Source organism: Caretta caretta, chromosome 20, assembly GCF_965140235.1.
Source record: "Caretta caretta isolate rCarCar2 chromosome 20, rCarCar1.hap1, whole genome shotgun sequence".
Taxonomy (NCBI): domain Eukaryota; kingdom Metazoa; phylum Chordata; order Testudines; family Cheloniidae; genus Caretta; species Caretta caretta.
This window is the reverse complement of record NC_134225.1, coordinates 4,133,081-4,158,052: the sequence shown is the minus strand read 5'-3', so window position 1 is coordinate 4,158,052 and position 24,972 is coordinate 4,133,081. Positions and strand designations below refer to the sequence as shown.

Here is a 24,972-nt window from a genome sequence, read left to right as displayed (position 1 = left end):
ACAGCAGCGTGTTAAATAAAACATTTCGGGGGGGGGGGCGGAGAAGAGAGGGCTGCTGCGCTACGCTGCTTGCCCCCCCCCCAACGTGGGGAGCACGTGGGGGGAGTCCCCGGGAAATGTGAAAGTGACCAGAGGGGGTCCCCCCGTCCGGGAAGATGGGAGCCTTCCAGACGGGGAAGGGGTGAAGAAAGGTCTCACTTTCCCCCTCTCCAGGAAGGAGGGACCGGAGCCAGGAGGAGGCAGGTGTGGGGAGCCCAGCCAGCCCACGGTTCCCCTCCCCAGCAATCCAGAAGGAGCCCTGCCGCTGCCCTCCCCAAGCCTGGAGCGCAGAGTGAGTGAGTGAGGCTCTGTCTTTGTCTCTCTCCCACACACATCCAGGTCCCTGGCCGCAGCCTGGCTGGACTAGGGGAACTTTGGCTGTGAATTTCCCAGCCTGGCTACCCTCCTCCAAATCCCTCCCCAGTCAGGGCGCCTACACCAGACTCGACCAGGGTTTGGTGGCTTGGCTGTGAGCAGGTCACCTTATCCACTAATGTCCCATCGATTTCTTTGTGCCCCCTCTGCCCCCGTCTGTGTCATAGGATTGACCGAGACCCCATTGTGCTAGGAGCATCTCCCAGCTCCCTGGCTGGCCCCCTAAGCGCTGGACCACCCAGGCAGGGCACAAAGGTCTGCCCACATGGCACTGGGCCTAATTTTGGTGGCCTCTGGCTGCATGCCCAGCTGTCATTCTTTCAGAAGCTCTGGTGAGCAGTCGAGGAACCCAGTGAGCAAGGCAACCTGTGGAACTCATTGCCAGAGGATGCTGAATGAAGGCCAAAAGTATAACAGGGTTCAAAAAAGAATTAGATAAGTGGATGGAGGATAGGTCCCTCAATGACTATTAGCCAAGATGGGCAGGGATGCAACCTCACGCTCTTGGTGTCCCTAAGCCTCTGATGAGCACAAGCTGGGACTGGATGACAGGGGAGGGATTACTTGATAATTGCCCTGTTCTGTTCATTCCCGCTGAAGCATCTGGCACTGGCCACTGTCGGAAGACAGGATAGTGGGCTAGATGGACCACGGGTCAGACCCAATCTGGCCGTTCTCATATTCACATTTGTGCTGAGCAGTGTGGCTAGCCATACGTCTCCAAACACCCTGGGTCAGGCCCCAAAATCGTGAGATTGGCTTAGAAATCACGAGATTGTTTTAAAAACTAGTCAGTTTGGGTTTCTTTTTAGTTTTCTTCGGGGTTTCTGAGCCTTTAGGGTCACACTCGGGGCAGGTTTTCAGGCCGCCCTTTTTCAAATACGAAAGCTGGGATTCTCGTGTGAGTGCATGGCTCCAGGAGCTGGGACTTCAAGAAAAATCCCCAATATTGCAAGACTCGCAATCAAAACACAGCAATTGCCAACCACCCTACTGACACTTTCGTTAAAGATGAAAGAAATAGGCCAGCCTAAAATACAGTTTCATCCTCATTTCCACTCTCTCTGGCAAAAGCTAAACTTGCCCATGTGTAGTCACTACTATAAAGGAAGGTTTTTAAAATAAAATCTGGGGTGAAACTGATAAGCCCTTTTAGAGTTGTGGGTTTTTCCCCCCCCCATTTCTTGTTTTAGGCTGTGTTATACCTGGGGCGTTGTATTATGCTGTGTTGTGTTGCATTGTGCTGTGTGGAATTGCAGTGTGTTGTGTTGCGTTGCGTTGCATGGCGTTATGTTTCATTGTGTCATGTCACATGGCAGAGTATTGTGCTTCACGCAATGCAATGAAACAGCGCCACTCAATGCAATGCAACCCAACACCGTACAGTGGTTGGGTTGCATTGCATTGTCTGATGTTGTGTTTCGTTGTCGTGTTACATGGCACGGTATGGTGTTTCACCACAGTGTGCTTTGTTGCATTGCATGGCATTGTGTTGAGTTGCACTGTATTGTGTTGTGTTGCCTAGCACTGCATTGAGTGGCATAGTGTCACGTTGCATTGTAATGACCCCCACGCATTAAGGACCCCTGCAAACCTTGGAATTCACACAATCCTAAATTGTCCCTCTATCAAATCTTGTTGTTTTTCTTTTGATTCCCTTGACACTTGGAATTTACATTCTGTCCTGTAGCAGGAAGGTCTCAGAGGGCAGGATTTGCATAGGAAGCCACTTCACTAATTTAGGGCTTGTGTCTGGAATTTTATAGTTACAGCCAAGAAAAAGGCCTCCCCAGACACCCAGCCATAGATAACTCATCCCCCAGGCCAAATGACTCTGTGGAGGTATTGTTAGCCCAAAGTGGCCAGTTAAACCAGTTATATTTGCAGGTCATTAATTTCTCAATTCCCAAGTATTATCTCAGGATAATATCCACAGGGTCACATGCTATGACTTCATTATGGGCCCAGCTAATATCGTTTCCCTGCATTTTGATAAGGTAGTTGGAATAATTTCCTTCCTTTCTATAAACGATTGATGGCTTTGACCTTAATTTGCCAAAAAAACAAAAACAAAAAAAAAAAACCCTATTGGAATCTGTTTGCTCTCTGAGCTTTAAACCCCAGGGCTTGGATCACAGCTTCCATGTCTTCACTTTGGTGTCATGAAGGAGCCCCCCATCCCAGGACTATATTACTGGCCCAGTAGCATTCTGGGAAGTTTGCATCCATCAGGGGATTGGCCAGGATACCATATTGGATGGGCCAGTGGGCGGGTCCAGTTTGGCAAACCTTCTGTCGATTGAGCTACGGAAATGATGAACTCGGCTAGTTTAGTCTCGCTGGCTCTTATGCTTTTGTGGGCTTACCGACAGAGCGCCCCCTCATGGCTGGGCGTGGCACGGAAGCGTTTTCCTCATCGAGCTGAACTCCTCCGGCAGATGGCCACTTCAGCCCTGGGATGGTCTTGCCTCTTCTCATGACTCAACCTTCCAACTTGGGCTCACCCCTTCTGGGGTAACAGAAAGTCCAATGTCCTTACAAAAGGTCTTCAGCCCTGACTGAGGGCCCTGCAGTCCCCCAGTCCCTCAATCCTTTCCCCCTTCCCAGGGGCCTCCCACCCGCTTCCCCAGTGGCTGGAGGGAAACCCAGGCCCTCTCACTGTACTGGGCTCCAGTCCAGGGATCCTATAACCCATAACCTGCCCCCAGACTCTCTCCTGCCATAGCCTGTCAGCAGGCCTCAGCCTTTTGCCGGTCCTGCCCTTTCATCGGAGGTCACTCCACCCCAGTGACAGCTGCGTTTCTCTCCTAGCCTCCCCACTCAGGAGAGGAGCTCCCAGGCCAGCTCTCCCCCTGGGCATCCTCTTCCCTGGCTCTTGGTTCTTTGCTCTCTACCTCCAAGCCAGGGACTGCAGCGTTCTCTCCTTCTCATCTATGCTCCCTTTAGTCACCACCCAGCTGCTTCCCCAGCCAGGCTTCATCTTTAATTAGTCCTTGGCCACTCGCCAGGTTGGTTAATTGGCCTCTCAGGCCTGCATTAACCTTCTCAGAGCCAGGATTGGAGTGGGGAGTCTATACCCCATCACGGATGTTTTTACTTAAAGCCTGTGATCGTGCGTGTCTCAAACAGAAAGAAAGTTGGGAACTTTGGCAGTTGGGAAGGAAATCTTGGCACCACGACCCCCTGGTGATAATAATACCATGGGGCTTTTGATCATTTGGGTTGCTCTGTACTAACATAGGAACGTCGTTTGAGACCAGGTCACTGGGGTGTTTCCTGTATGAAGATGTTGGTTCAGTTTTAATGGGGCGGCAGAGGGGTCGGGGGTGGTAAGAAAATCCCATCAGGAAGTGAAACAACTGCTCGACCTGCTACTGGGGGGTAAATGCTTCAGGGTTGTTAAAAGACGCTGTCCAGGCTGTTAGCGGGGAGGATTCTATCTCTTTACGTAAGAATGGCCAGACTGGGTCAGACCAAAGGTCCATCTAGCCCAGTGTCCTGTCTTCCGACAGTGGCCAATGCCGGGTGCCCAGAGGGAATGAGCAGAACAGGGAATCATCAAGTGATCCATCCCCTATCAACCATTCCCAGCTTCTGGCAAAGAGGCTAGGGACACCATCCCTGCCCATCCTGGCTAATAGCCATTGATGGACCTACCTTCCAGGAACTTGTCTAGTTCTTTTTCAATCCCTGTTATAGTCTTGCCTGTCACAACATCCTCTGGCAAGGAGTTCCACAGGTTGACTGGGCGTTGTGTGAAGAAATACTTGCTTTTGTTCGTTTTAAACCTGCTGCCTATTAATTTCATTGCGTGACCCCCAGTTCTTGTGTTATGAGAAGAAGTAAATAACACTTCCTTATTTCTCCACACCAGTCAGGATTTTCTAGATCTCTATCATATCCCCCCTTAGTCGTCTCTTTTCCAAAGTGAAAAGCCCCAGTCTTATTAATCTCTCCTCATACGGCAGCCGTTCCATACCCCTAATAATTTTTGTTGCCCTTTTCTGAACCTTTTCCAATTCCAATATATCTTTTTTGAGATGGGGCGACCACATCTGCACGCAGTATTCAAGATGCGGACGTTACCACGGATTTATATAGAGGCAATATGATGTTTTCTGTCTTATTATCTATCCCTTTCTTAATGATTCTTTGCTCCAGCTGAGCTACAAAACTGAGTTTGGGTGGAAACCAGCAGAGCAAAAGGACATCCGGCGGGATGAATAGTGACGCCCTTCCCTTTTTCAGAGGATGGCAGTGGGGTTGTTGATGGGTGGCTGTCCAGGCTAATACCTGCTGAAGAAGCTAGACCTTCCTGGCCCATCGTCCCAGGACCTTAGGGAAGGCAGATCTGCATACTTGCTGTTTGCCAATCCTTTCCCCTCTCACGTTACGCTTCATTCCTACTGTTAGAATTCAGCAATGCTTTGATCTTGCTGGCCACAGAGCGCTGCAGGGGGCCCCGAGACCTGAGCCCGCTTGGACCTGCTGGGAAAAGCACGGTGGATGCACAGGGTGGGCCAGCCCAGCGCCCGCTCTAGGAATTTCACCCCAGGAGAGGTGACGGCGTTTGTGGGAGGTGCGCTCAGAGAGGCCACAGAAGGGTCAGAGGTGCCACGCTGCAACTGTGATAATAATTATCATTGGCACTAATTTAATAATACGTCAGAGGAGGCCAGCCAATCAGCAGCCAATTGGTTTGTAATTAGCCATTCCGGAAAAGGACTGATGAGCTCTCTGGGGGCAGGGTCTGTCTCGGTGGTCACACGGCCGTACAGCACTGGACACAGCAGGGCCCCGTTTGGGGTCCCAAGGCGCTGCCATAACACACCTAGTTTATGAATCGTGAATAGAATCATAGAAGATCAGGGTTGGAAGGGACCTCAGGAGGTCATCTAGTCCAAGCCCCTGCTCAAAGCAGGACCAATCCCCAAGTAAATCATCAAATAAAGGTGCTGTTTTGCTAGATGTTCATCTGCAGCCCCCACCCCCATGCGTGGAACAACGTGGGATGCACCGTCTGCAGCTGAGTTCTGCCCACTCGTGACAGGACTGGATGTTTGTCCTGTGGCGGGACCAGGGGTGGCATGTTTGTATAATTTTTGGTGCTGCCCAGAAGGGGTCCAAGTCCCGCCCCCCCCACCTGCCTAAGGCTTTGGGATGGAGTTTGGGTGCTGGGTGCAGGCTTTGAGCCGGGGCAGGGGGTTGAGGTGCAGGAGGGGGTTTGGGATGCAGGCTCTGGGAGGGAGTTTGGGTGCTGGGTGCGGGCTCTGGGCTGGGACAGTGGGTTGGGGTGCAGAAGGGGGTGTGGGAGGGAGTGTTGGGGTCCCAAACATTGGTGGAACCAGGCCCCCCGGGCCCTGAATTTGCTGGACCCCAGGCACCACGGGCCCATACAACTCGCCGCCCCTGGGCGGGACCCCGGCTGAGGACGCGGCCTCCACTCCGGTTCCGGCACAGGAGAGCCAGAAAGGAATCATCGGGAGGCAGCGTAAAACCAACTCTCTGCAGAGTCCCCAGGAGGGACGCACCCCTGAATGCAAACAAGCAAAGAACAGCCTTGGAACTCTCCAGCTATTTCTCTCCACTAGAGCCAGCCAGGGCCCTGTTCGTGGTGCTGAAAAGCTGGCCTCAGGGCGGTGGCAGGTTGCCCCAGCCTTATCAGCTAGCTCTTGGGACACCATGTTCCCCCCTGCCCCACTCGTCTCTTCTGGGATGGAGCGTCTCGTTCTATTGGGTCCAGCTGTGACCACCTGCCCCCCAGCCTAGGGGGAGTGGGAGACACCCTGCAGCTGGAGCTGGGCGTGTAATTAATCATTGAACGCTCATGATTCGTTTCAGAGTAACAGCTGTGTTAGTCTGTATTCGCAAAAAGAAAAGGAGGACTTGTGGCACCTTAGAGACTAACCAATTTATTTGAGCATAAGCTTTCGTGAGCTGGTTTGCGGCAGGGCCCGCAACGTGCCGGGCACTTTGCAGCAAGGACGGTCCCCTGTCCCCAGGGAGGCCCTGAGCTAGGAAGGGGCAGACATGGAGGCAGAGGCTCTGGGAAGGGAGCGGCAGGTAGGAAGGATGGCCTAGTGGGCTGTGCTCTGGCCGGGGACCTGAACTGGATTCCTAGCGCTGCGGCTGACTCCCGGGCAGCCTACGGGCCCTGTCGTCTCAGGTGTTGCACAGTCACAGAATGAGAGACAGTCCCTGCCCAAGACTGAAGAGACAAAGGGTGGGAGACGGGAAGGATGATTACCCCTGGCTTTACAGCTGTGGGGCCTGCAGCTCAGAGAAAGAGCCTGCCCCCCCATTGATCCCAGCCTGGGCCAAAGGGATTTTCCACTATCCGTCCACTCGGATCTTTGGAAAGCTCCTGTCCCTGAGGGGAGCAAACCGTGGTGCTTTGCTCATGCGATAAGGCTGGGGCGCGCAGCGAAGGAGAAAGCAGGAGGCCTGGCTGCTCATCTTTCAAGGAGAACGGTTCCAGTTCAATTTCTGCAAGCCCCCGATAGCCATCTCGGGAGCTCAGAACACAATCAGGGTAATGGATGGGGAAGGCGCTTGGCCAGAGCTGCTGTTCAAGTCATTTCCCTGGAGAGGAGCCGATCCACAAGCCATTAACCCTTCCGTGGGGGCGCAGAGGAAATTCTCCGCTGTGGATTTTGCCTTCTGTCATGCCTGATCCCTGTCTAGACGTGTCCTTATAAGGCCCTCATCACCCTGGCATCTGAGTGCTTCGCAGCACTCCTGGGAGCTCGTGGAGCATTATCCCCATTTTACAGTGGGGGAAACTAAGGCACAGTGCGACTAAGCTCCAGACCCAGTGGATCCAGACCACTGGCACTTTCCCAAGGGGCGTGGTGGATTCTCCATCAGCGACCATTTTTAAATCAAGATGGGATGTGTTTCTAAAAGCTCTGCTCTGGGAATTATCTTGAGGAAGTTCTCTGGCCTGTGTTATACAGGAGGTCAGACTAGGTGATCTTGGACTCTACGAACCCCCAATGGGATCTGGGCTCCTAATTTCCCTTGATTTCCTTGGAGGATCTGGGCCTAAGTGACTGGAAGTCAGGACTCCTCCCCCCAGGCTCCCTGCTCTACCCACTAGACCTTCCATCCTTATTCGGATTTGCCCTCCAGTTGTGACCACTTATTATTCTGTGGCAGCCCCGACCAAGACTGGGGCGCCCGTTGTGCCAAGTGCAGCCACAGACGGGGAGCCAGGGCCTGCCCCAAAGGAACTAACCAGACAAGGCAAAGGGTGGAAGAAAGGCAGGACTGTTCTCCAGGGGGGGATGCTGAGGCTCAGAGTGGGCGGGATTTTGAACAGGGCTCCGCACCTAGGATTGAGGCCAGCTGAGCTCTTCTGACAAATCTGGTCATTTATTCAAGCACCTAAATGGGAGCAGGGCCGCCCTGTGGAAGATCTAGCTCCCCGGGACTTGTCCAAGGTCTGTAGCACAGTTGGGAAGTGAAGTCCCAGCTTCTGCATCCCCAGCGAGTGCATTAACCACAAGGCTGCTCTCCCTCACGTCCTGTGACTCTGGGCACCGGCCGCGTCTGGAACGTCAACGCCACACGAAGGCCGGGGCAGATCAAAGGTGCTAAAAGGCAGCTGGATGAATCTGCCTCAGGATGGCTCCTGGGGGACCCCCGGCACAAAGTGTCTGGGGAAGCCGGCCGTGCTGGATGAGGGATCGCCGTGTACAAGCCCCGGGCGGCGTGCCAGATACGGGCTCGGTGACGTGCCGCTTGCCAGCCCAGCGAGAGGGGTCATGGAAAGGGAACACTCCCCTTCGAGCACGGCCCCGCAAGGAAACGCAGGAGCTGAGGACATTGCTCGCCTTCGTCTCCCGTGACATTGTCGCTCGGCACGTCCCCGGCAAGGGGGTGTGTTCCCTCAGGGGCACCCGGCCACATTCCAGCGAGTGGTGCTGCAACCCCGGAGGTTGCAACATCCCCCCACCCCCTGGCGGGGAGAGCCAAGCCCAGCCAGCCCCACAGCATGGAAGCTGCAGGAGCTGCCATTGTGGGCTGAGTGCCATGCAGGACTTCACCCCCACCAACCAAGGGGGCAGGGTCCAACCTAAACCACCCCAGGGCCTCCACTGCCAGCCTGTTTACTGGGTCGTGACAGGTCATAAAATGGGTCCTGAGCCCAAAGAGTTTGGGAACCACTGGGCTGGACTGAGTGGACTCCTGAGTGCTACACAGGCTTGGGGTGAACATCGCCTGTCTGGTACAGTGCTGTCGTACCACGGTGCCTTTCGCATGCACTGCCCCCCGCAGCCGATGGGTGGGCCCCTGCCTGCCCCCTTTCCCCCCCGAGCCCTGCATCAGCCTCTCGTTGGTTAAACAGCGACATGGCGGCTTTCACTTCCATGGCAGCCGGGCAGGAGCGTCAGCCCCTCAGCTGAAGACGAGCGGAGGAAGGGTCAGGAACCCCTGACTCACTGCAGCAGTGGGAGGTTGTCAGTTTCCTTTCCCTCCTCCCTGTGATCTCTCCTGTATGTGGCCAGCCAGTTTCTTTTTCTCTGACTCATTTAATTTCTCACCATCCTGTCTGGCTCCCAGGACAGCGCAGGCCCTGGGTGGGCGTCGGACCCCAGCACCGCACCGAGCCTGGGCGCTAAATCCATTCAGAGCAGCCGACAGACCCATCAGCAGAGCCTGGGGCTGGATCCCCCTCTCTTGGCCAGGGGGTTGAGGACTGGGCTGTCTCTGAATCTTCCCAGGCAGCCGAGAGGAGGCGCTGCAGAGGGGTTGCATTGCTAACAGTAAATGATGGAGGCCAAAACCGCACTGACACCCCCCCTTTGCCATCTGCAGCCTGGCCTGCTACCCATGATCCCAGTCTGTCTGGCTGCATGAAGCCGTGGACACCTGCCCCAGCTCCCAGCCATAGGTGGATGGCAGGGACATTTAAGCCGTGTGCTTTTCAACTTGCCTGCCCCTTGCCCTCACCTCTCCCAGCATCGGACCTTTTAATTGGGCTGCCAGGTACAGCACCAAGGCCACCCACCCCAGCCAGTGGGGTCCATCTCAAGCCCCCGCCATACCCAACTCCCCATCCCTGGGACCTTTCTGCCCCCAGGGAGTCTGAAAGCTGCGATGGGCCGAGGTGTCCACTAGGGGGGCCCAGCACACCATGAAACGCAAGAGACTTCGGGGTTGAGCTTTGCAGAGCTGGATCTCCTCCCCTTCTACTGTCCCCCCGCACCCCAAACTGGGGAACAGGGGAGGGAAGTTGTGGAGGGGAAATCCCACTTGATTGGGGATTAAGAGCAAGGATGTGGCTCTGCTGGAAGGGAGGGCCGCAATCAGATGCATCCCATGCAGCTCCCCGAATCTGCTCTGCTGCAAAGGCCTAGAGGGTCGGTGACGTCCCCGCAGAGCTGGCAGACCTCTGGGGTTTAGGGTCCTGGCCTGGAGCTCATCCTCTAATGCAAAACCAGGAAGAGCCCAGCGCCTCCTGCAGGGGGTTCTAGGAACTGCGAGCCCCATCCCAAAGCATGGGGCAGTGCAGAGACTGCAGCAGCCATTCCACGCTCGTCAGAGGGGACACGGGGGTTAACCCCCCAAATGCCGTAGGGCATTAGAAGCTCTCCCGCCAACATAGAGCTGTGTGGGGTGTGACTTATGTCACTTGCTCAGGAGGGTGGAATGTTCACCCCCCCGAGCGACACACGTTTCGCAGCATACACAGTAATGTAGACAGAGCCTTAGGAATGAGCCCCGAACTCACTGGATTCCTCTGAGCAGGAACCTTCCTTGTAACAACAGGACTCGATTCAACCTCGGGCCCAGAGGGGCAGCACATAACGCTGGGTCTCTATTTCAGCCCTTCCCTGCCGTGACCTGCGTCCTCAGAAGCAGAGATTGCAGCAGGTTTATAAGCCACGTTAGAGCCTCGAATACTGGGGCGTTAGCCAAGTGGTGCACTGGGAGCCCAGGCCTGGAATCACCGGGGCAGAAGATCAGACTTGAGGTGCATCAGCAAAGCTGGTTGTGGAGAGGCCAATGCTGGAAAAGCAGGAGAGGCTGTGGGCAGGGATGGACAGCCCAGACCCTCCCCACCCAGTGCTGGTTAGGGTGTCCCACTATTAACCCCTCTTTCTTCTGAACACATGCACCGGAAATCAAACAAACCCCAACCCCCCCACACCCTTTTTTGGTTACAAAGAGCCTGGAATAATTCCTTGAGAAATAGCTGGGAGACACCTTGGGAAATCTCCTCCCTGTCTTTGCTGCCACTCCCTACCTCCGCTTGAACCCGTTGCTAAAATCAGACTCCATGTGAAATGTACAAAGGCTCAGTTTTCGGTTCCGAGTCCCTAGGGTACTTGGGGTGCGCCAGGAGGTTGGCAGACAAGGGGAGACCAGATCCCTGCCTGGCACTGCTGATGTATGGGGACCTTTCCCCATTTCCTTTTATCAGGAAATGCCAGACACCCATTCAAACCACCCCAGAGCCCTGGCTCGCTGCAGTGAGCACCAGCTTGGATCCCGCATGAGGGGGCATCTTCCCCTCCACCTCACTTTGCTGACTCTCTGGGCACATCCGATGCTAGTTTTGGCTCGTCCACAGCCCTGGAGCCGAAGCCGCGTGGCCAGCCCTAAATAACAACATGAGTCATGGCAACGGGCAGCTTCCCAGATGAAAGGAGCAATGATGTCTTGAGCTGATTTAAGTGGCTTCAGCTAGTCATACAGCTTAACGACCAAAAGGCCGTTTACAGTCAGGTCCCCAAGCGGTCCTTGTGTCGGCCTCCTTGCCATGCTCCTTTGCTCCAGGCCGGGCTGAAGAATTGCCAGGGCAGGCATGGCGTGGAGCATTGCCAACCGCAGTGCCAGGGCAAGGATGGAGGGAGGCTTGCTGGGCTGCAGTTTGCATGAGCAGATGCTGCTATGTTTGGCTGCTAGCTGGGGGCTGCATTGCCCGTGGGGTTGGCAGGCGGTTGGGGATGCAAACACCACTGGAAACTGCAATCCCCTGAGCTGGCTGATGGGAGGTTGAATGTCCAGGATCCCAGATTCCCTCAGTTTAGACTCTTAGAAAGGCTATGGCAGCACTTGCTCCACCCCGCAGGAAGCCTGGTAGGGTGGGGTTAACACCCTGGGACTGGCAGCCAGAGGGGCCCCACATCTTGCCAACAATATGGCAAAATCGCATGAGGCAGCTGAAACCAGAGGGAGAGGAGAGCAACCTGGCAGGAGCTGGTGATGCGGTGTCCCAGCATCACCCGTGCGCTGCAAAACCCCACCGGTATGACACAGGGCCACGGGCTGAGCCGAGTCCTTCGTTCCTGGCTGGGTCTGGGCTGCAAGAAGCCTTTGTTTTATGTGATTGTCTGGGCGATGCTGCTGCTGACCAGCCCGGCTTAGGCACCTTAGGATGCTGTGGGGGGGCGAGGGGAGCCACCTCTGTGATAAATGAAGGGCGGGGGAGCTTCCTTTTATGGACACCCAGACAGCCAGTAGCTATAAAATCCCTCTTGGTAGCGGTTCTCTAATTGCTCTACTTGCACAGGGTTTAAAAGTCTCCCTGCGAGGCAGAGGTAAAAGGAAGTGAGTGGGCACCTGGCCAAAAGAGCCAATGGGAAGGCTAGAACTTTTTAAAATTGAGAAAAGACTCCCCTTTTGTCTGTCTGTTGTTCTCCCAGGGAGAGGCGGACGGGACAGAGGTGTGCTGTAAAAAGCTTGGGGCCAGGTATGAAAAAATCCTCAGCATCATACCTAGAAACTACTCATGTAAAACCCCAGCTATGTCAGTAGGTCAGGAAAGATCTAGGAAGGAGCAATTAGGTTTATCCCTTTTATTTCTTTATGGCTTGTGGATTCCTCTGCGCCATCCCCAGGTGCTTTTGTTTTGCTTGTAACCTTTAAGCCGAACCTCAAGAAAGTGATTCTGGGTGCTTAATCCTTGTAGTTGCTCTTTTAAAATCTAGCAATAGCCTGAGTTCCCAGATGTATTTTCTTTCTTGGTTTTTATTAATAAAATTTAGCTTTTTTTAAGAACAGGATTGGATTTTTGTGTCTTAAGAGGGTTGTGCACAGGTTGTTTGTTTAACTAGCTGGTGGCAACAGCTGATTTCCTTCCTTTTTTTTTCTTTCTCAGCTCTTCCCAGGAGGGGGGGGGGGGGGCGAAAGGGCTTGAGGGCAGTGATGAGCTGCCAAAACCTGAAGAACCGGTTCCTTCAGTCAACTCGGGTCTTTGGCGGCGGGCCCTTCACTCGCTCCGGGTCTGCCGCCGAAGGCCCGGAGCGCCACCAGGTCAGTAAAAATTCTCAGCCAGGGGAGCCTCCCCAGGCGGGAGCTCGGGAAGGCCGGACAGGATGGTCCTGCGGGCCGGGTGTGGCCTGCGGGCCAGAGTTTGCCCACCCCTTTAACAACCAGTTCTAAACCGGGTTCAAAATTTAACAACCGGTTCGCACGAACCGGCTCCAGCTCACCATTGCTTGAGGGTACCCCACAGGAATTCCCAAGTGCGTCTTCCCGGGCTCTCAAAGGGGTTCTGCACTTGGGTGGTGGCAGCATCTACCCATCCAAGGTCAGAGAAAAGCTGTAACCTGGGGAGTTTAATACGAGCCTGGAGTGGCCAGTATTAATTTTTAAAAAAAGAAAAGGAGTACTTGTGGCACCTTAGAGACTAACCAATTTATTTGAGCATGAGCTTTCGTGAGCTACAGCTCACTTCATCAGATGTATACCGTGGAAACTGCAGCAGACTTCTCCTTGACGGGGTCCAGCTGTGGGCGAGATGCGGTGTGCACCACGGCTGGGAAACCGCGAGGACCCCTATCCCCGTGGGCTGGGATGCAGGGGGAGGTCGGCAGGACATGCAGCAGTGATTATGCATCCAGAGCTTTAGTGGCATGAGACTGAATCCCCGAGCTGGGATGGCCCAGGAGGAGAGAGGACCAGGGGGTGACATGGATCCCAGTCACAGAGGAATCTGTTGCTGCCAAGGGGCTGAGAGAAGGAAGAAAAGCCTGCATGGAGAGAGACAGAGGAGCTCCCTTGGGGCAGCCGCAGCCCCAGCCCCAGCACGAGCTCTGGGGGCTGGAAGCAGCACCACGGCCCAATCACCTTTAGTGGCCTTGATTCAACAGATTCAAGGGAAGCCTGCCTGAAACACCCAGTGATGCCAGTGCTGCGACCTGGCACAGACCTGTGCATAATGGGGTCCTGGTCCGAGACTGGGGTTCCTAGCTGCGTCTTCTCTTCCTAGGCTGGAGCACCAGGAAGATAACAGCTCACTACTGGGGCTAGTGATGCTAGAGGAGATCTGTGTCGGGGTGCTGATGATCCAGAGTTCAAGCCCACAAAGGGGATGGGCGTGTTACACCAGACAGGCGGGTCCCTGGGAGGCTTGTGCTGCTTCCTTGGGGGCCACCAAGGGGCGGGGGAAGAGCCTCAGAGTTGCCCTCCAGGGCCATGATGTGGGTGTTGGGGGATGCCAGGCTGGGCCCCTTCAGAGTAGCACCCCGCACCTCAGGCGCCAAGGACGGGTGGGGCACTGGCAGGGAGGCCCAGATGGGTCATACCCTGGCTCCCCCAGCCGCCAGGGGACATGGCTGTCAGCGGGGATCAACATGGGGGCGGCTGGCTCCTTGGCACACAGAGCAGGCGGCCGGTGGCCTTATTGGGATCCAGGAAGTGGGCGGGTAAAGCCCGCCCACTGCTAAAGGATCCCCTCCCTGGCTAAGGGGGGGGGGGGGTCCACAGGACCTGGAAAACCAAGTAATTAAGGGGGACAACTAATGAACAACAGGGACAGGAGTGCGGTCAAAGGGTCAAACAAAGGGAACCCGACAGGGACACCGAGCAGAGGACCCCGGACAGCGCCCACTGCTCCTCAAAGGCGTCAAGGGAGTCAGCGGACGCCGCCCACAGGAACTCTGTCCGGAGGCGTGAACGGACAGAGGATCGGAAATAGGCCCCACAGTCGCAGGAGACTCCATTGGCCAACCTCCTCACCCTGGTTTTATAGATGGCTACTTTAGCCAGGGCCAGGAGGAGGTTGACCAGGAGGTCCCGCGACTTAGCAGGGCCACAGACAGGGAGTGCAAAGATAAGGAGGTGAGGGGAAAAGTGCAACCAAAATCTTAACAAAATATTCGTGAGGAGCTGGAATAGGTGCTGCAGCCTGGCGCACTCCAGGGAATCGTGCGCCAGGGTTTCCCTCACACCACAAAAGGGGCAGGTGTCCGGGACTGCAGGCAGCCAGTGGCCCTGGGCTGGCAGCAGTAGTAGGGCTGTTATCCCACCCTAGAAAGGGAGCGGGCCTGGGCCAGGGGGAGGGGAGCTCGGCCTCGTCCCACTCCGCCCCTCCTGGGAGACAGGGACCCTCGAAACCTGCCCAGAGCCACGGAACCCGGGAGTCCGGGCTCCCCCGCCTCCCAAGAAGCAGGGAACCCAGGAGTCCGGGCTCCCCCCACGGAACCAAGGAGTCCGGGCTCCCCCGCCTCCCCAGAACCAGGGAACCCAGGAGTCCGGGCTCCCCCCAAGGAACCCAGGAGTCCGGGCTCCCCCGCCTCCCCAGAACCAGGGAACCCAGGAGTCCGGGCTCCCCGCCTCCCCAGAACCAGGGAACCCAGGAGTCCGGGCTCCCCCGCCTCCCCAGAACCAGGGAACCCAGGAGTCCGGGCTCCCCCGCCTCCCCAGAACCAGGGAACCCAGGAGTCCGGGCTCCCCCGCCTCCCCAGAACCAGGGAACCCAGGAGTCCGGGCTCCCCCGCCTCCCCAGAACCAGGGAACCCAGGAGTCCGGGCTCCCCGCCTCCCGAGAACCAGGGAACCCAGGAGTCCGGGCACCCCCGCCTCCCCAGAACCAGGGAACCCAGGAGTCCGGGCTCCCCCGCCTCCCCAGAACCAGGGAACCCAGGAGTCTGGGCTCCCCGCCTCCCGAGAACCAGGGAACCCAGGAGTCCGGGCACCCCCGCCTCCCCAGAACCAGGGAACCCAGGAGTCCGGGCTCCCCCCAAGGAACCCAGGAGTCCGGGCTCCCCCGCCTCCCCAGAACCAGGGAACCCAGGAGTCCGGGGAGGGGGAGCTGCTCCATCGACCTTCCGGCCGGCCCGTCTCGCTGGTTCCGGTCCTCCGGCCCCGCCCCCGCCCGGGCCCCGCCGCCGACACCCGCGGCCCCCGGCCCCGACCGCTGCGCTGCCACCTCGGGGTGAGTCCGCGGCCCCCCCCCCCCCGGGCCGGGCCTCCCCCCCGGAGCCCCCCCCCGCGCGGCCCGCCAGCCCCCCCCGACCCCCCGCCAGTCCCCCCCCCGGTCTGGGCATTGTGCCCCCCCCGCACTGACCCCCCCAAGTTAGCCCCTGCCGCGGGGGGGCTGGTCCGCATCGGGATTCCCGGGGCAGCCCAGGCTCCGTCCCCTCCCCCACAGCACATGGTGCGGGCCGGGGTGGGGGCAGGGCTGGCCGGGGCCGGTGTGGGGCCGGGGTGGGGCGAGCCCTCGGCCCTGAGTCTCGCCAGCCACCGGACCGGGGCCGCCCTCTGCCCGGCGCGGCCGGAGCAGGGCTTCGGCGCTGAAATGGCCAGGTGGGGCGTCTGTTTTGGTAGGGTCGCTCCTGGGGGCCGAGCCCCACGCCTCGTGTGCTGCTGCCCAAGGGGTCTGGGGCCGAGGACGCTGCGGTTGTAGGGTGGCTGTGGGTTTGGGGGGCGAAGGGGGGGGTTGGTGCCGTTTTAGGGGGGCGTGGGACCCCTGCAGTGTGTGTTGGGGGGTGTGTCTTTGTGGTGGGGTTATTGAGGTTGTGGGGCAGCCGTTCTGGGGTCCCGGGCGCTGGGCAATTGTGGGGTCGCCCCGGCTCTGCTACGGGAGCCCCATATTGTGCGTTTCAGGGGTGGGGTGGCAGGTGACGCATTTATCGTGGGCAGGAGAGGGGGCCCCATGGTATCCGAGAGCCTGGGATGGAGCTGGGGGCGGCAGGCTGGGTATCCGGGTCGGAGGGGTGGGGGGAAGCGGGCTGGGCGATGGGGTGAATCTGGGGGGCTGGGCAGTGGCGTGCAAGAGGGAGCAGGCGGGGTGGCTAAGAGTTCATAATCCCCTTTGCCGGCGTCGCCGCCTAACCTGCCGCCCCCTTCCCTCCTAGCCGGCGCGGTGCCAGGATGGCGAAGGAGATGCGGGCGCAGTACGAGCCGGTGGCGGAGATCGGCGTCGGCGCCTACGGCACCGTCTACAAGGCCCGGGACCTGCAGAGCGGCAAGTTCGTGGCCCTCAAGAACGTGCGCGTCCAGACCAACGAGAACGGGCTGCCGCTCTCCACCGTGCGCGAAGTGGCATTGCTCAAGCGTTTGGAGCATTTCGACCACCCCAACGTCGTCCGGTGAGGGGCTGGGGGGCGGCTGTGCGGACGGGGCGGGGCTGGGAGGAAGCCGAGACCCCGGGGAGGAATTGCCCACGGTGCCCGGTCACGTGGGGCCGGAGGGCGCTTAGTTTGCGTTGGCGGGAGTTTGGTTTTGGGGACCCAACAGCCGCTTCCCTCTGCGCCTCCCTGGGATAAACATCCCGGGCTGTGCAAGAAGGGGAATCAGTATCCCATAGGGGGTGGGGGCTCCCCTTGACTTGGGGTGTGGGGGGAAAGGGAAAGGGGGCTTGGGGTGTGGGTGGGAGGCAAGGAGCGGGAAGGGGTCCCTGATCTGGGGTCTGTGTAGGAGACACATGGCCAGTCCGGCCTGCGGGGTTGGAGTGGCCGTGCCGGGGACAGAACCCTGCCCTGCTCTCTGGGGCCTCTCTTCCTGTATGAGCTAATCCCTGGGAGCTGGAAGCAGCCCCAGGCCGCTCTGCGCTCGTTTTGCCAGCTCTGGGAAATGTGCGGCCGGTTCTAGGAATTGAGCCGCGGTCTGGAAGCTGCCTCCTCCCTGAGAGCCCTGAAACGCCAGCCGCAGGGAGGGAGAGCGCCTGGAGCTGGGCCGTGGGATGGCCCAGCTGGCAAAAGGGCGGGTTTCCACTGGCAGAGGGTGTCCGTCCTCCCCCCGCTGAGGGGCCCGCCTGCGCAGGGGGAGGAGGCGCGAGAGCTGCTCTGAGTCTTGCCCGGCCTTGGCCCCCAGGTGTTCAGAGGCCCGTTGCCTTAGCCTTTCTCTGCCAGTCGGTTCCGCTCCGCTGGGGGTTCTGCCGATGCCAGTCTGGGGCACTGCTGGCTTTACAGAAACCCCGGGGTGAAGGCAGGAGGGTGGGGAGAGCTCCAGGGAAGGAGGTCACTGGTGGTGGGGTCCCCATCCTGCCCCTCTCCCGGCTGTATAAGACGCTTGGGGGTAAATGGAGACGTTTTAGGGAGCTTCTAAAAATCCAGCCTCGGTAGCAGGGCCTTGGGGGGAGGGGGCGGGAGCAGGGCTGGGGGGACGTGTGGCAAAGCATTGGGGAGGGGGGTGGATGCCTGGAGGCAGGGGGTGCGCTGGGGGTTGAGGGCAGCTGCCTCTCAAGGGACTGTAGCTTTTTGAGCACCGTCCTGCTGCTGTCTGAATGCTCCCTGGCGGCCTCCTACCGTGAAAGGGGCTCGTGGAGCCGTCCCGACCCCACTGCGAAGGGCCTGGCCCAGGCATACTGCCCCGCAGTGATCTCCGGGGATGGGGACCCCGCTGCCCTCGGTGCGACGGCTCCCCCTGTCAGAGGGGCTTGCAGGGGCCGGTTCTGCTGGGCTCCGTCCCTTTGAGTCGTGGGCCCTGAGGGATGCACACAGAGTTTCCATTCTGTCTGCCCGTGAGCCAGCCCAGCCCCCCCCCGTCTCCTCCCTGCTACCAGCTTCACAGACGTTTCCCAGGCAGTTCCCAGCCCCTTGCCTGCCTCTCTGTGCCAGAGGGCAGTGCAGTGGGGGAAGGATCTCCGGGTCCTGTGCTGAAGCCGTGGGGCCGCGGGAATCGCTGATTGAGTTAGCCAGATAAGAGTCTGGAGCCCTGCTCTGGGCTATCTGGCGGCAGGATCTGCAGCTGGGGAATCGAATCAGCCCAGTACTGGCTGCAGCTCTGTTATTGGGCAGGGGTTTGATACTGTGAGCTCAGGGGCATGCTCACAACAGGGGCTCAGGAAGCCTGTCCCCAAATTACCATGTGATATAAAGCATGGGGGGCAGGAGAGGGGGCTGTAGGTTGGGATTGAGGGACATTGGCAGCGCTGTGTGTGAGGCAGGGGAGCCCAGGGCTGGGATAGCAGGGGGCTGCGGGTCAGGAGTGAGGGGCATTGGCAGAGCTGTGATCCATCCCTCTAGATGGGCCTGGGGGGTCCCATCAGTCCCGCTTTGGGCCCAGACAGCCTTGGTCCTTCGCGCTGTGTCGAGCCGGATCATTGGGTTCCTGCAGCTGCGAGCAGGAGCCCCGCTTCCAGAGCATGTGTCAGATCCCTGCCTGGCCCCTCCCTCCCTCCCTCGGATCCCCAGCCCCCGCCAAGCTCCCTTCTCCGCCCCGCCGCAGGTTGATGGACGTCTGTGCCACCACCCGGACGGAGCGCGAGACCAAGGTGACCCTGGTGTTTGAGCACGTGGATCAGGACCTGAAGACGTATCTGGACAAGGCGCCGGCCCCAGGCTTGCCAGTGGAGAAGATAAAGGTACATGGGGAACCGAGCCCTTGGCTGTAGGGACCTTCGTGGTGCCCCCGCCCTGCGGCACCCCCTGCCCTTGTGACAGGGGCAAAGAAGGGCTAAGAGGGTGATCGGGGAGGGGAGAGCTGCTCGCCCAGAGGAGGCTCCAGGAGTTGGGCTCATTCAGCCTAAACACATCTGAGTGCTCTCCATCAATATAGCCGGGGGCTGCCCAGGGGTGGGACGAGCTTGTGAAGGCAAAAGACAATGTTGGCCCAGGGTCTGCAACAGCCTCCAGTAGGGGACAAACGATCCAACTGGTCCGGAGCTGGAGCTGGATAGCTCTGCGAATAGGATGACAAGACGGGCTCTGGGGCTGGACTCAATGCCCCAGGAGGGCCCTTCCCGTCCTGTGTCCCTGGGCCCCGCCCCACACGCGCTGTTGGGGCAGGCGGGGAATCTGACCCTGCACTCTCCCCTTGCTCGGCCAGGACCTGATGCGCCAGTTCCTGAGCGGCCTGGACTTCCTGCACTCGAATTGCATCGTGCACCGCGACCTGAAGCCGGAGAACATCCTAGTGACCAGCGGTGGGCAAGTGAAGCTGGCGGACTTCGGCCTGGCCCGGATCTACAGCTGCCAGATGGCCCTGACCCCTGTGGTGAGCACTCCCGGCCCTAAGGCCTGTGCATGTGGAGGGGGTTGGCGGGGCAGCCTTTGGCTCCTGGAGCCTGGCTTTGAAATGCTGAGGGGCCTCCTCCCCTGCGGTCCCGCACTTGTGCCTGTGATGCAGATGCCCGGCTCCTTCCTGGAATATTCTGCCTTTGGCGCTGGGGCTCCTGCCGCCGTGGGGAGGGGATTGGTCAGTGTCTGACCTGCTGCCGTGGGTGGGGCTGGGGGCTGGGAGCCGTGTGAGCCTGAGTCAGCCTCCTCCTCTGCTGCAGGCATCTTCCCCCTGGGTCGGCCCCGAGCCCGAGATCCTGCCCTGGGCAACGGGCTCCTTCCCCGGGCCGGCCTGGGCCTGCTCTCGCTGTCTGTGCTCCGAGCAGATGGGGCAGCAGCCCGCTGGGTCCCCTCTCTGCTCTGAAGGGGGGATTTCCCCAGGGTTCGGAGCCGTCCAGACATGCGTGCTTTCCGGTTACCCCCATCAGTGGGATCTTCACGCAGCTTCTACAAGGCGCTGTCCCGAAGGGGACCCTGGGGAGACCCCCGCTGTTCCGAGTGGCCCCCCTGCCGCCGATGCTGGTGGGAGCGGGGTGTGCCGGGAACCTGGCAGGGGCTGGGCGCACTCAGACATCATTGGTCTGAGCTCCCAGGGCCTCCAAGCACAGGCGGGAATAATATAGCTGAAGCTCATGGCTGTGTGAGCAGCAAAGGGGTCTGACTCGGCAGCTCCTCCTTCTCTGGGGGCTGGAGATCCAGGCCCTATTCTGAGGCCCCCTGCCCTGCCAGGGGGCTGAGATTTTGGGGTTCTCCAAGCTGCTAACTTCAGCTCTTCGGGGGGCCTGGAGCCAGGGCCTGGGGCAGCCCCGCCTGGGCAGGCTGGGTCTGTTGCTGTTGGGGGTTACCCCGTCACATCTCCACGAAGATGAGCTCCAGTGTGGTGGGTCCCTGCACTGCGGGGGGAGGAGGCGCAGCTGCAGGCTCCGGCAGCCCCCATGATGCTTCCCCCCAGCCAGTGGGGTGCGTGGAATCTGTAGGGTAAATATTGTGCCATAGGCAGGAATTGGGACCAGTGGGTGGGGACACTCAGCCTAAAGGCATTTCCTGCCTAGCAGGGACCGGGAGCTCTGAGCTTCCAACTAGCCCTGGAGAGACTCGCCCTCCAGGAGATGTGGGACTCGTAGGCTGCTTGCGGGAGGGGAGCCCTAAACCCCAGCAGGCTTCTAACCGGGGAGGAGAACACAGTCTGTGTCTGGGAAGCATCAGGACGTGTGGCCTTGGGGGCTGCCTAGCCAGGGGTCCTCCCTGCCCTGTGGGGGCCCCTCTTGGGTTGTCGCCCCCCTCACTCCTGACGTGACTGTGCCCATGCAGGTGGTTACCTTGTGGTACCGCGCCCCGGAAGTGCTGCTCCAGTCGACCTACGCCACCCCCGTGGACATGTGGAGCGTCGGCTGCATCTTTGCCGAGATGTTCCGGCGGAAGTGAGTGTGCGTGGGGAGGAGCTGGGCAGGGGCTGAGCAGGGCCGGGGAGCCGGCACTGGGGTGCCTGCAGACACAGGGCAGGCATGGGTGGCGTGGGCACGTGCAGGGTGGCGTGGGCGGGTCAGGGCATGGCTGGGTGTGTTGCGGGTCAGGGCGTGGCTGGATGTCCATGTATAACTTTGAACCCCACCCATCCACAACCCCCCAGGGTGGCATCTCCCCAGCACCACTTAACTAAGGACCCCAAAGTGCTTGATGCCAGGGGGTTGGTCTTGTCAGGTCCCTTTTCTGGGTGGAAGGCGTCGTGCCCAGTGTCTCACGGAGCCAGGAACCCTGACTCCCAGGCTCTTGCTCCGACCAGTCGGTCACGCTGTCTTGCGGTAACATGGCCCTGCTGGGGACTAGGATGGGCACGGCTGGGTCGGCTCTGGGCTCCAGCTAGCAGCAGATCATGATGGGGAGCCCACCTGCTGGTCTCTGCCTCCCCCCTTCCCCCCCTTGCCGTAGTTTAGCAAGCGCAGCTGGGAGACAATTGATTAGGGCTGAGCCAGGAACTACCCCCCTGCTTGGCTTATCCGCTCCGCTCTGTGCTGATAGACGGGGAGGGGCCCCTCGCTGCCAGATCTCCCCTCCCGGCCTTGTGGGCTCGGCTCTGGGCCTCTCCAGGGGTGGGGGGATGTGTGAGAATGAGCCTGGTGCCCAGCCAGCCCCTTCTGTGCAGGTCATGGCTAGCTTGGGGAGGGGGAGTTGGGCCCTGGCCTGTTACTGCCCTTGTTATTGGCCCCTCTGAGCCCCCCCCATCCCCCCCCCGCTATTGTTCAGCCTCTTAGGCCTTTGAGCCTGTTAAGTGGGGCGGGAGGGTGATGTGGATGGGAGTGTGTGCACATGCAGCCACCTCTGAGTGGGGACGGAGCAGCTGAGCATGCCACAGTGGAGGAGAATCCTGGCTCTGGTTCTGATATGGGTTCTGCCCCAAAGGGAGTGGGGATGGGGCTAATGGCGGGGAGCACGCCCCACTCTCAGCTCAGAAGCCAGCCCTTCTCTCCCCTGCAGGCCCCTCTTCTGTGGCAACTCAGAAGCCGACCAGCTGGGCAAGATTTTTGAGTAAGTTGTGAAGCTTCCCTAGTGTCTTGCGGGATGGGGCTGGATGTGGGGCCGGGGGGCATCCTGGGATCTCAGCTCGGGAGGCGGATGGGACTCATTCAAGCAGCTCTTGAATGAGGCACTAAGGGCTGATCCAGGGTGACAGCTGCTGATTGATGGGACAGGGCGGGGCAGCTGCTTCTGGAGGTATAAACACAAGAGTTTGTGGGGTGGGGGGCTGCTGGGTGCTTGTCTCCTTTGTCCTGTTAACTCTCTGGGACGCTCAGTAAGCGACCCACCCTGCCGCGCTCAAGATCAAGCTGGGTCCAGCCTTTCCCCCCACGGGTGGCCAAGGAAGGAGGCGACCGGCCACGTTAGTCGAGGGTTTTTTTTGCCGCATGGGGTGCAGAATGTCCAGTGAGCTGCCTCGCGCAAGCGGCCCGGGGCCCAGCACCGCGGGCTGCGAGCAGCTCTGTGCTAGAGGAGGGAAGGTGCATTTCAACCCTGGGGCCGAGGGGGAGGTAGCAGTGCTGGTGGCCGGGTTTGCCTCGGGCTTCGAGCTACCCCTGCCTGGTCTGCCCAGGATTGGAACCCAGGTTAGTTAGATACTAGGTGTATTACGGTAGCGCCTAGGAGCACCCGTCACGGACCGGGACCCCTTTGTGCACGGCGCTGCGCAGACAGAACAGAGCCGGCCCTTGGCCCAGAGAGCAGCCGCTGTGAACTTTTAATTAATTTAATTCTTTTAATTCTTATTAATTTATTTATTAATTATCTAATTATTTAATTCTTTTAATTAATTTAAGGTGAACACGGGTTACCGTAGCGGGGGTTAAAAAGGCCCCTTTGTTCCTTGCAGATACGAGGCTGGAGGGAGGTGGGAGATATCCTGCTGGGAATCGCGGGTGAGACTGCAGTCAGCCCTGGCCTCCCCAGAGATCGGAACTGCGCCAGGATAGGCTCTTGTCTGAAGAGGCTGGAGCCGTGTAGGGGGCAGGAGGTGGGACAGGGAGTCACCAGTGGGTCCAGGAGCCTGGGCTCGGCTCACAAAGGGCTTGTCAAGGAAACGGAAAGGTGGTATCCTTGGAATCCCATGCAGCCTTAGCCTGTGGAACTCACTGCCACAAGGGCTCACGAGGCCGAGAGCTCGGCAGGCTTCAGAAGAGAATCTGACCCCACCCCATGGACAATGAGAGAGCCAGAGAGAGAAAAATACCTAGTTTTTAAACAAGGGATCAGAGTCCTTTAGCCTCAGGGCAGAGGGAAAACGCTGGCTGGAGTTGGTAGGGCAGGTTGTTCCCTCGCATCCCGGGCAGGGTTCCTCTCTCCTTCCTCCTGCCCTTGGTTGGATGGGACGGTGGGCTGCGTGGACCTCTGCTCTGGGCTGGCAGTGCCCATGTCCCACCCCCTCCCTGCTGCCCTGTCCCAGTCGTTCTCTTCTCTCCTCTCCCCCCGCAGCATGATCGGGCTCCCGGCAGAGGACGACTGGCCCCTGGACGTGGCCCTGCCGCACTGCGCCTTCACGGCACGCTCCCCGCAGCCCGTGGAGATGTTTGTGCCAGAGATGGAGAAGCTGGGGGCGCAGCTTCTCTTGGTAGGTCAGGGGGCTCTGGCAATGCCATGCCCAGGGGCATCGGCAGAGCTGGAGGGTGGGGAGCCCAGGGCTGGGAGAGCAAGGGGCTGCGGGTTGGGGAGGGGGGTATCGACAGATGAGACAGGACACAGGGGCCTGTTAATTGATCCTTACTCTTTGAACACCCAGTTGGCTCAGGTGGCCCCCAGCTGATCCACTGGAGGGGAGCCTCAGACCCGAAGTCCCTCTCTGTGGGGGTAGGGTGGGGTCCGTCCCATTTAACCCTTTCTCCTCTCCTCCGTAGGAGATGCTGACCTTTAACCCCTACCAGCGGATCTCGGCCTTCAACGCACTGCATCACCTTTACCTCCAGGACAAGAGCCTGGTGGAGGGGTAACGCCCCAGCGCCCCCCACCCCGTCCCCGCACGGGGACCCAACGGAGGACTTGGGAGAGCGTCTGTTCTGCACCCGCCCCACGCCCCCGGGGGGGGGAGCCGCCACCGGCATGCACACGGAGACGGACTCGAGCAGGCAGCGAGACGTCTCCCCCCGGGGGACGCTGGGCTTCCGGTGGCGTCTTCCCCCCTCCCCAGGCGCGTGGTCCTGGGCAGGCCTAGCTCTGGTTAAGGTCAGTTTGTGTTAAGAAGGGGCCCGGCGGGGCCTCACCCCGAGTTCTCACGGACACTTTTGAGTCGCCTTTTGTAACCGTTTACAAGATAACTGTTGCTGCCTTATCACATTCCAGCCTCCTGCCGCTGGTCTCAGCCCCCTCCTCCCCGCGCGAGGGGCTGAGAGCAGCGTGACGGACCCCTCCCGCTCCCCACGCTCGGGGCAGGTGGGTTGGTTTTTTTTTTACAAGAAATATTTGCGCGCGGTTTTTCTACTACCAGGCGGTGGCCAGGGCAAACTGCCGGATTCTTGGTGCACATGTGGGAGTTGCTTCCTTGAGGGTGGATTGGGGAATCCCGGGGGGGAAGGGGATCGACAAGTTTATATTTATAATGATTGTTCTTGGACACTTAACTTTTTTCTTTTATCGGCTCTAAAAATGGCCAGAGCCCAATAAAGGGAAGGCAGGGGGCTGGGAGGGCAGCGCCCGGACACACCTGGCTGCTCTCGTGTCCAGCCCCAGCCCAGCCTGCTTTGTCCCTTGGCTTGCCTGAACGTGTCTTGGGTTTGAATGGTGCGGCTGAAAAGCTGGGACCGCACCCCCTCATCATGTGGGGGTCAGAGGTCCCCTTCCTC

At 59.2% G+C, this 24,972-nt stretch overlaps 1 protein-coding gene across 2 annotated transcripts; it reads left to right on the top strand.

Moving 5' to 3' along the window:
* Window positions 1-15,510: 15,510 nt before the first annotated feature.
* Window positions 15,511-24,880, top strand: CDK4 (cyclin dependent kinase 4). Of its 2 annotated transcripts, none has more exons than XM_048832113.2 (8): window positions 15,511-15,582; window positions 16,505-16,738; window positions 18,819-18,954; window positions 19,419-19,586; window positions 20,960-21,069; window positions 22,124-22,174; window positions 23,612-23,747; window positions 24,031-24,880. In XM_048832113.2, the coding sequence occupies exons 2-8, from the start codon at window positions 16,521-16,523 to the stop codon at window positions 24,121-24,123; spliced, it is 912 nt and encodes a 303-aa protein (XP_048688070.1). In that variant the 5' UTR covers window positions 15,511-15,582; window positions 16,505-16,520; the 3' UTR covers window positions 24,124-24,880. The 2 variants fall into 2 exon arrangements, with proteins under 2 accessions (XP_048688070.1, XP_048688069.1); XM_048832112.2 differs by lacking the exon at window positions 15,511-15,582 and adding an exon at window positions 15,766-15,953.
* The last annotated feature ends 92 nt before the right edge of the window (window positions 24,881-24,972 follow it).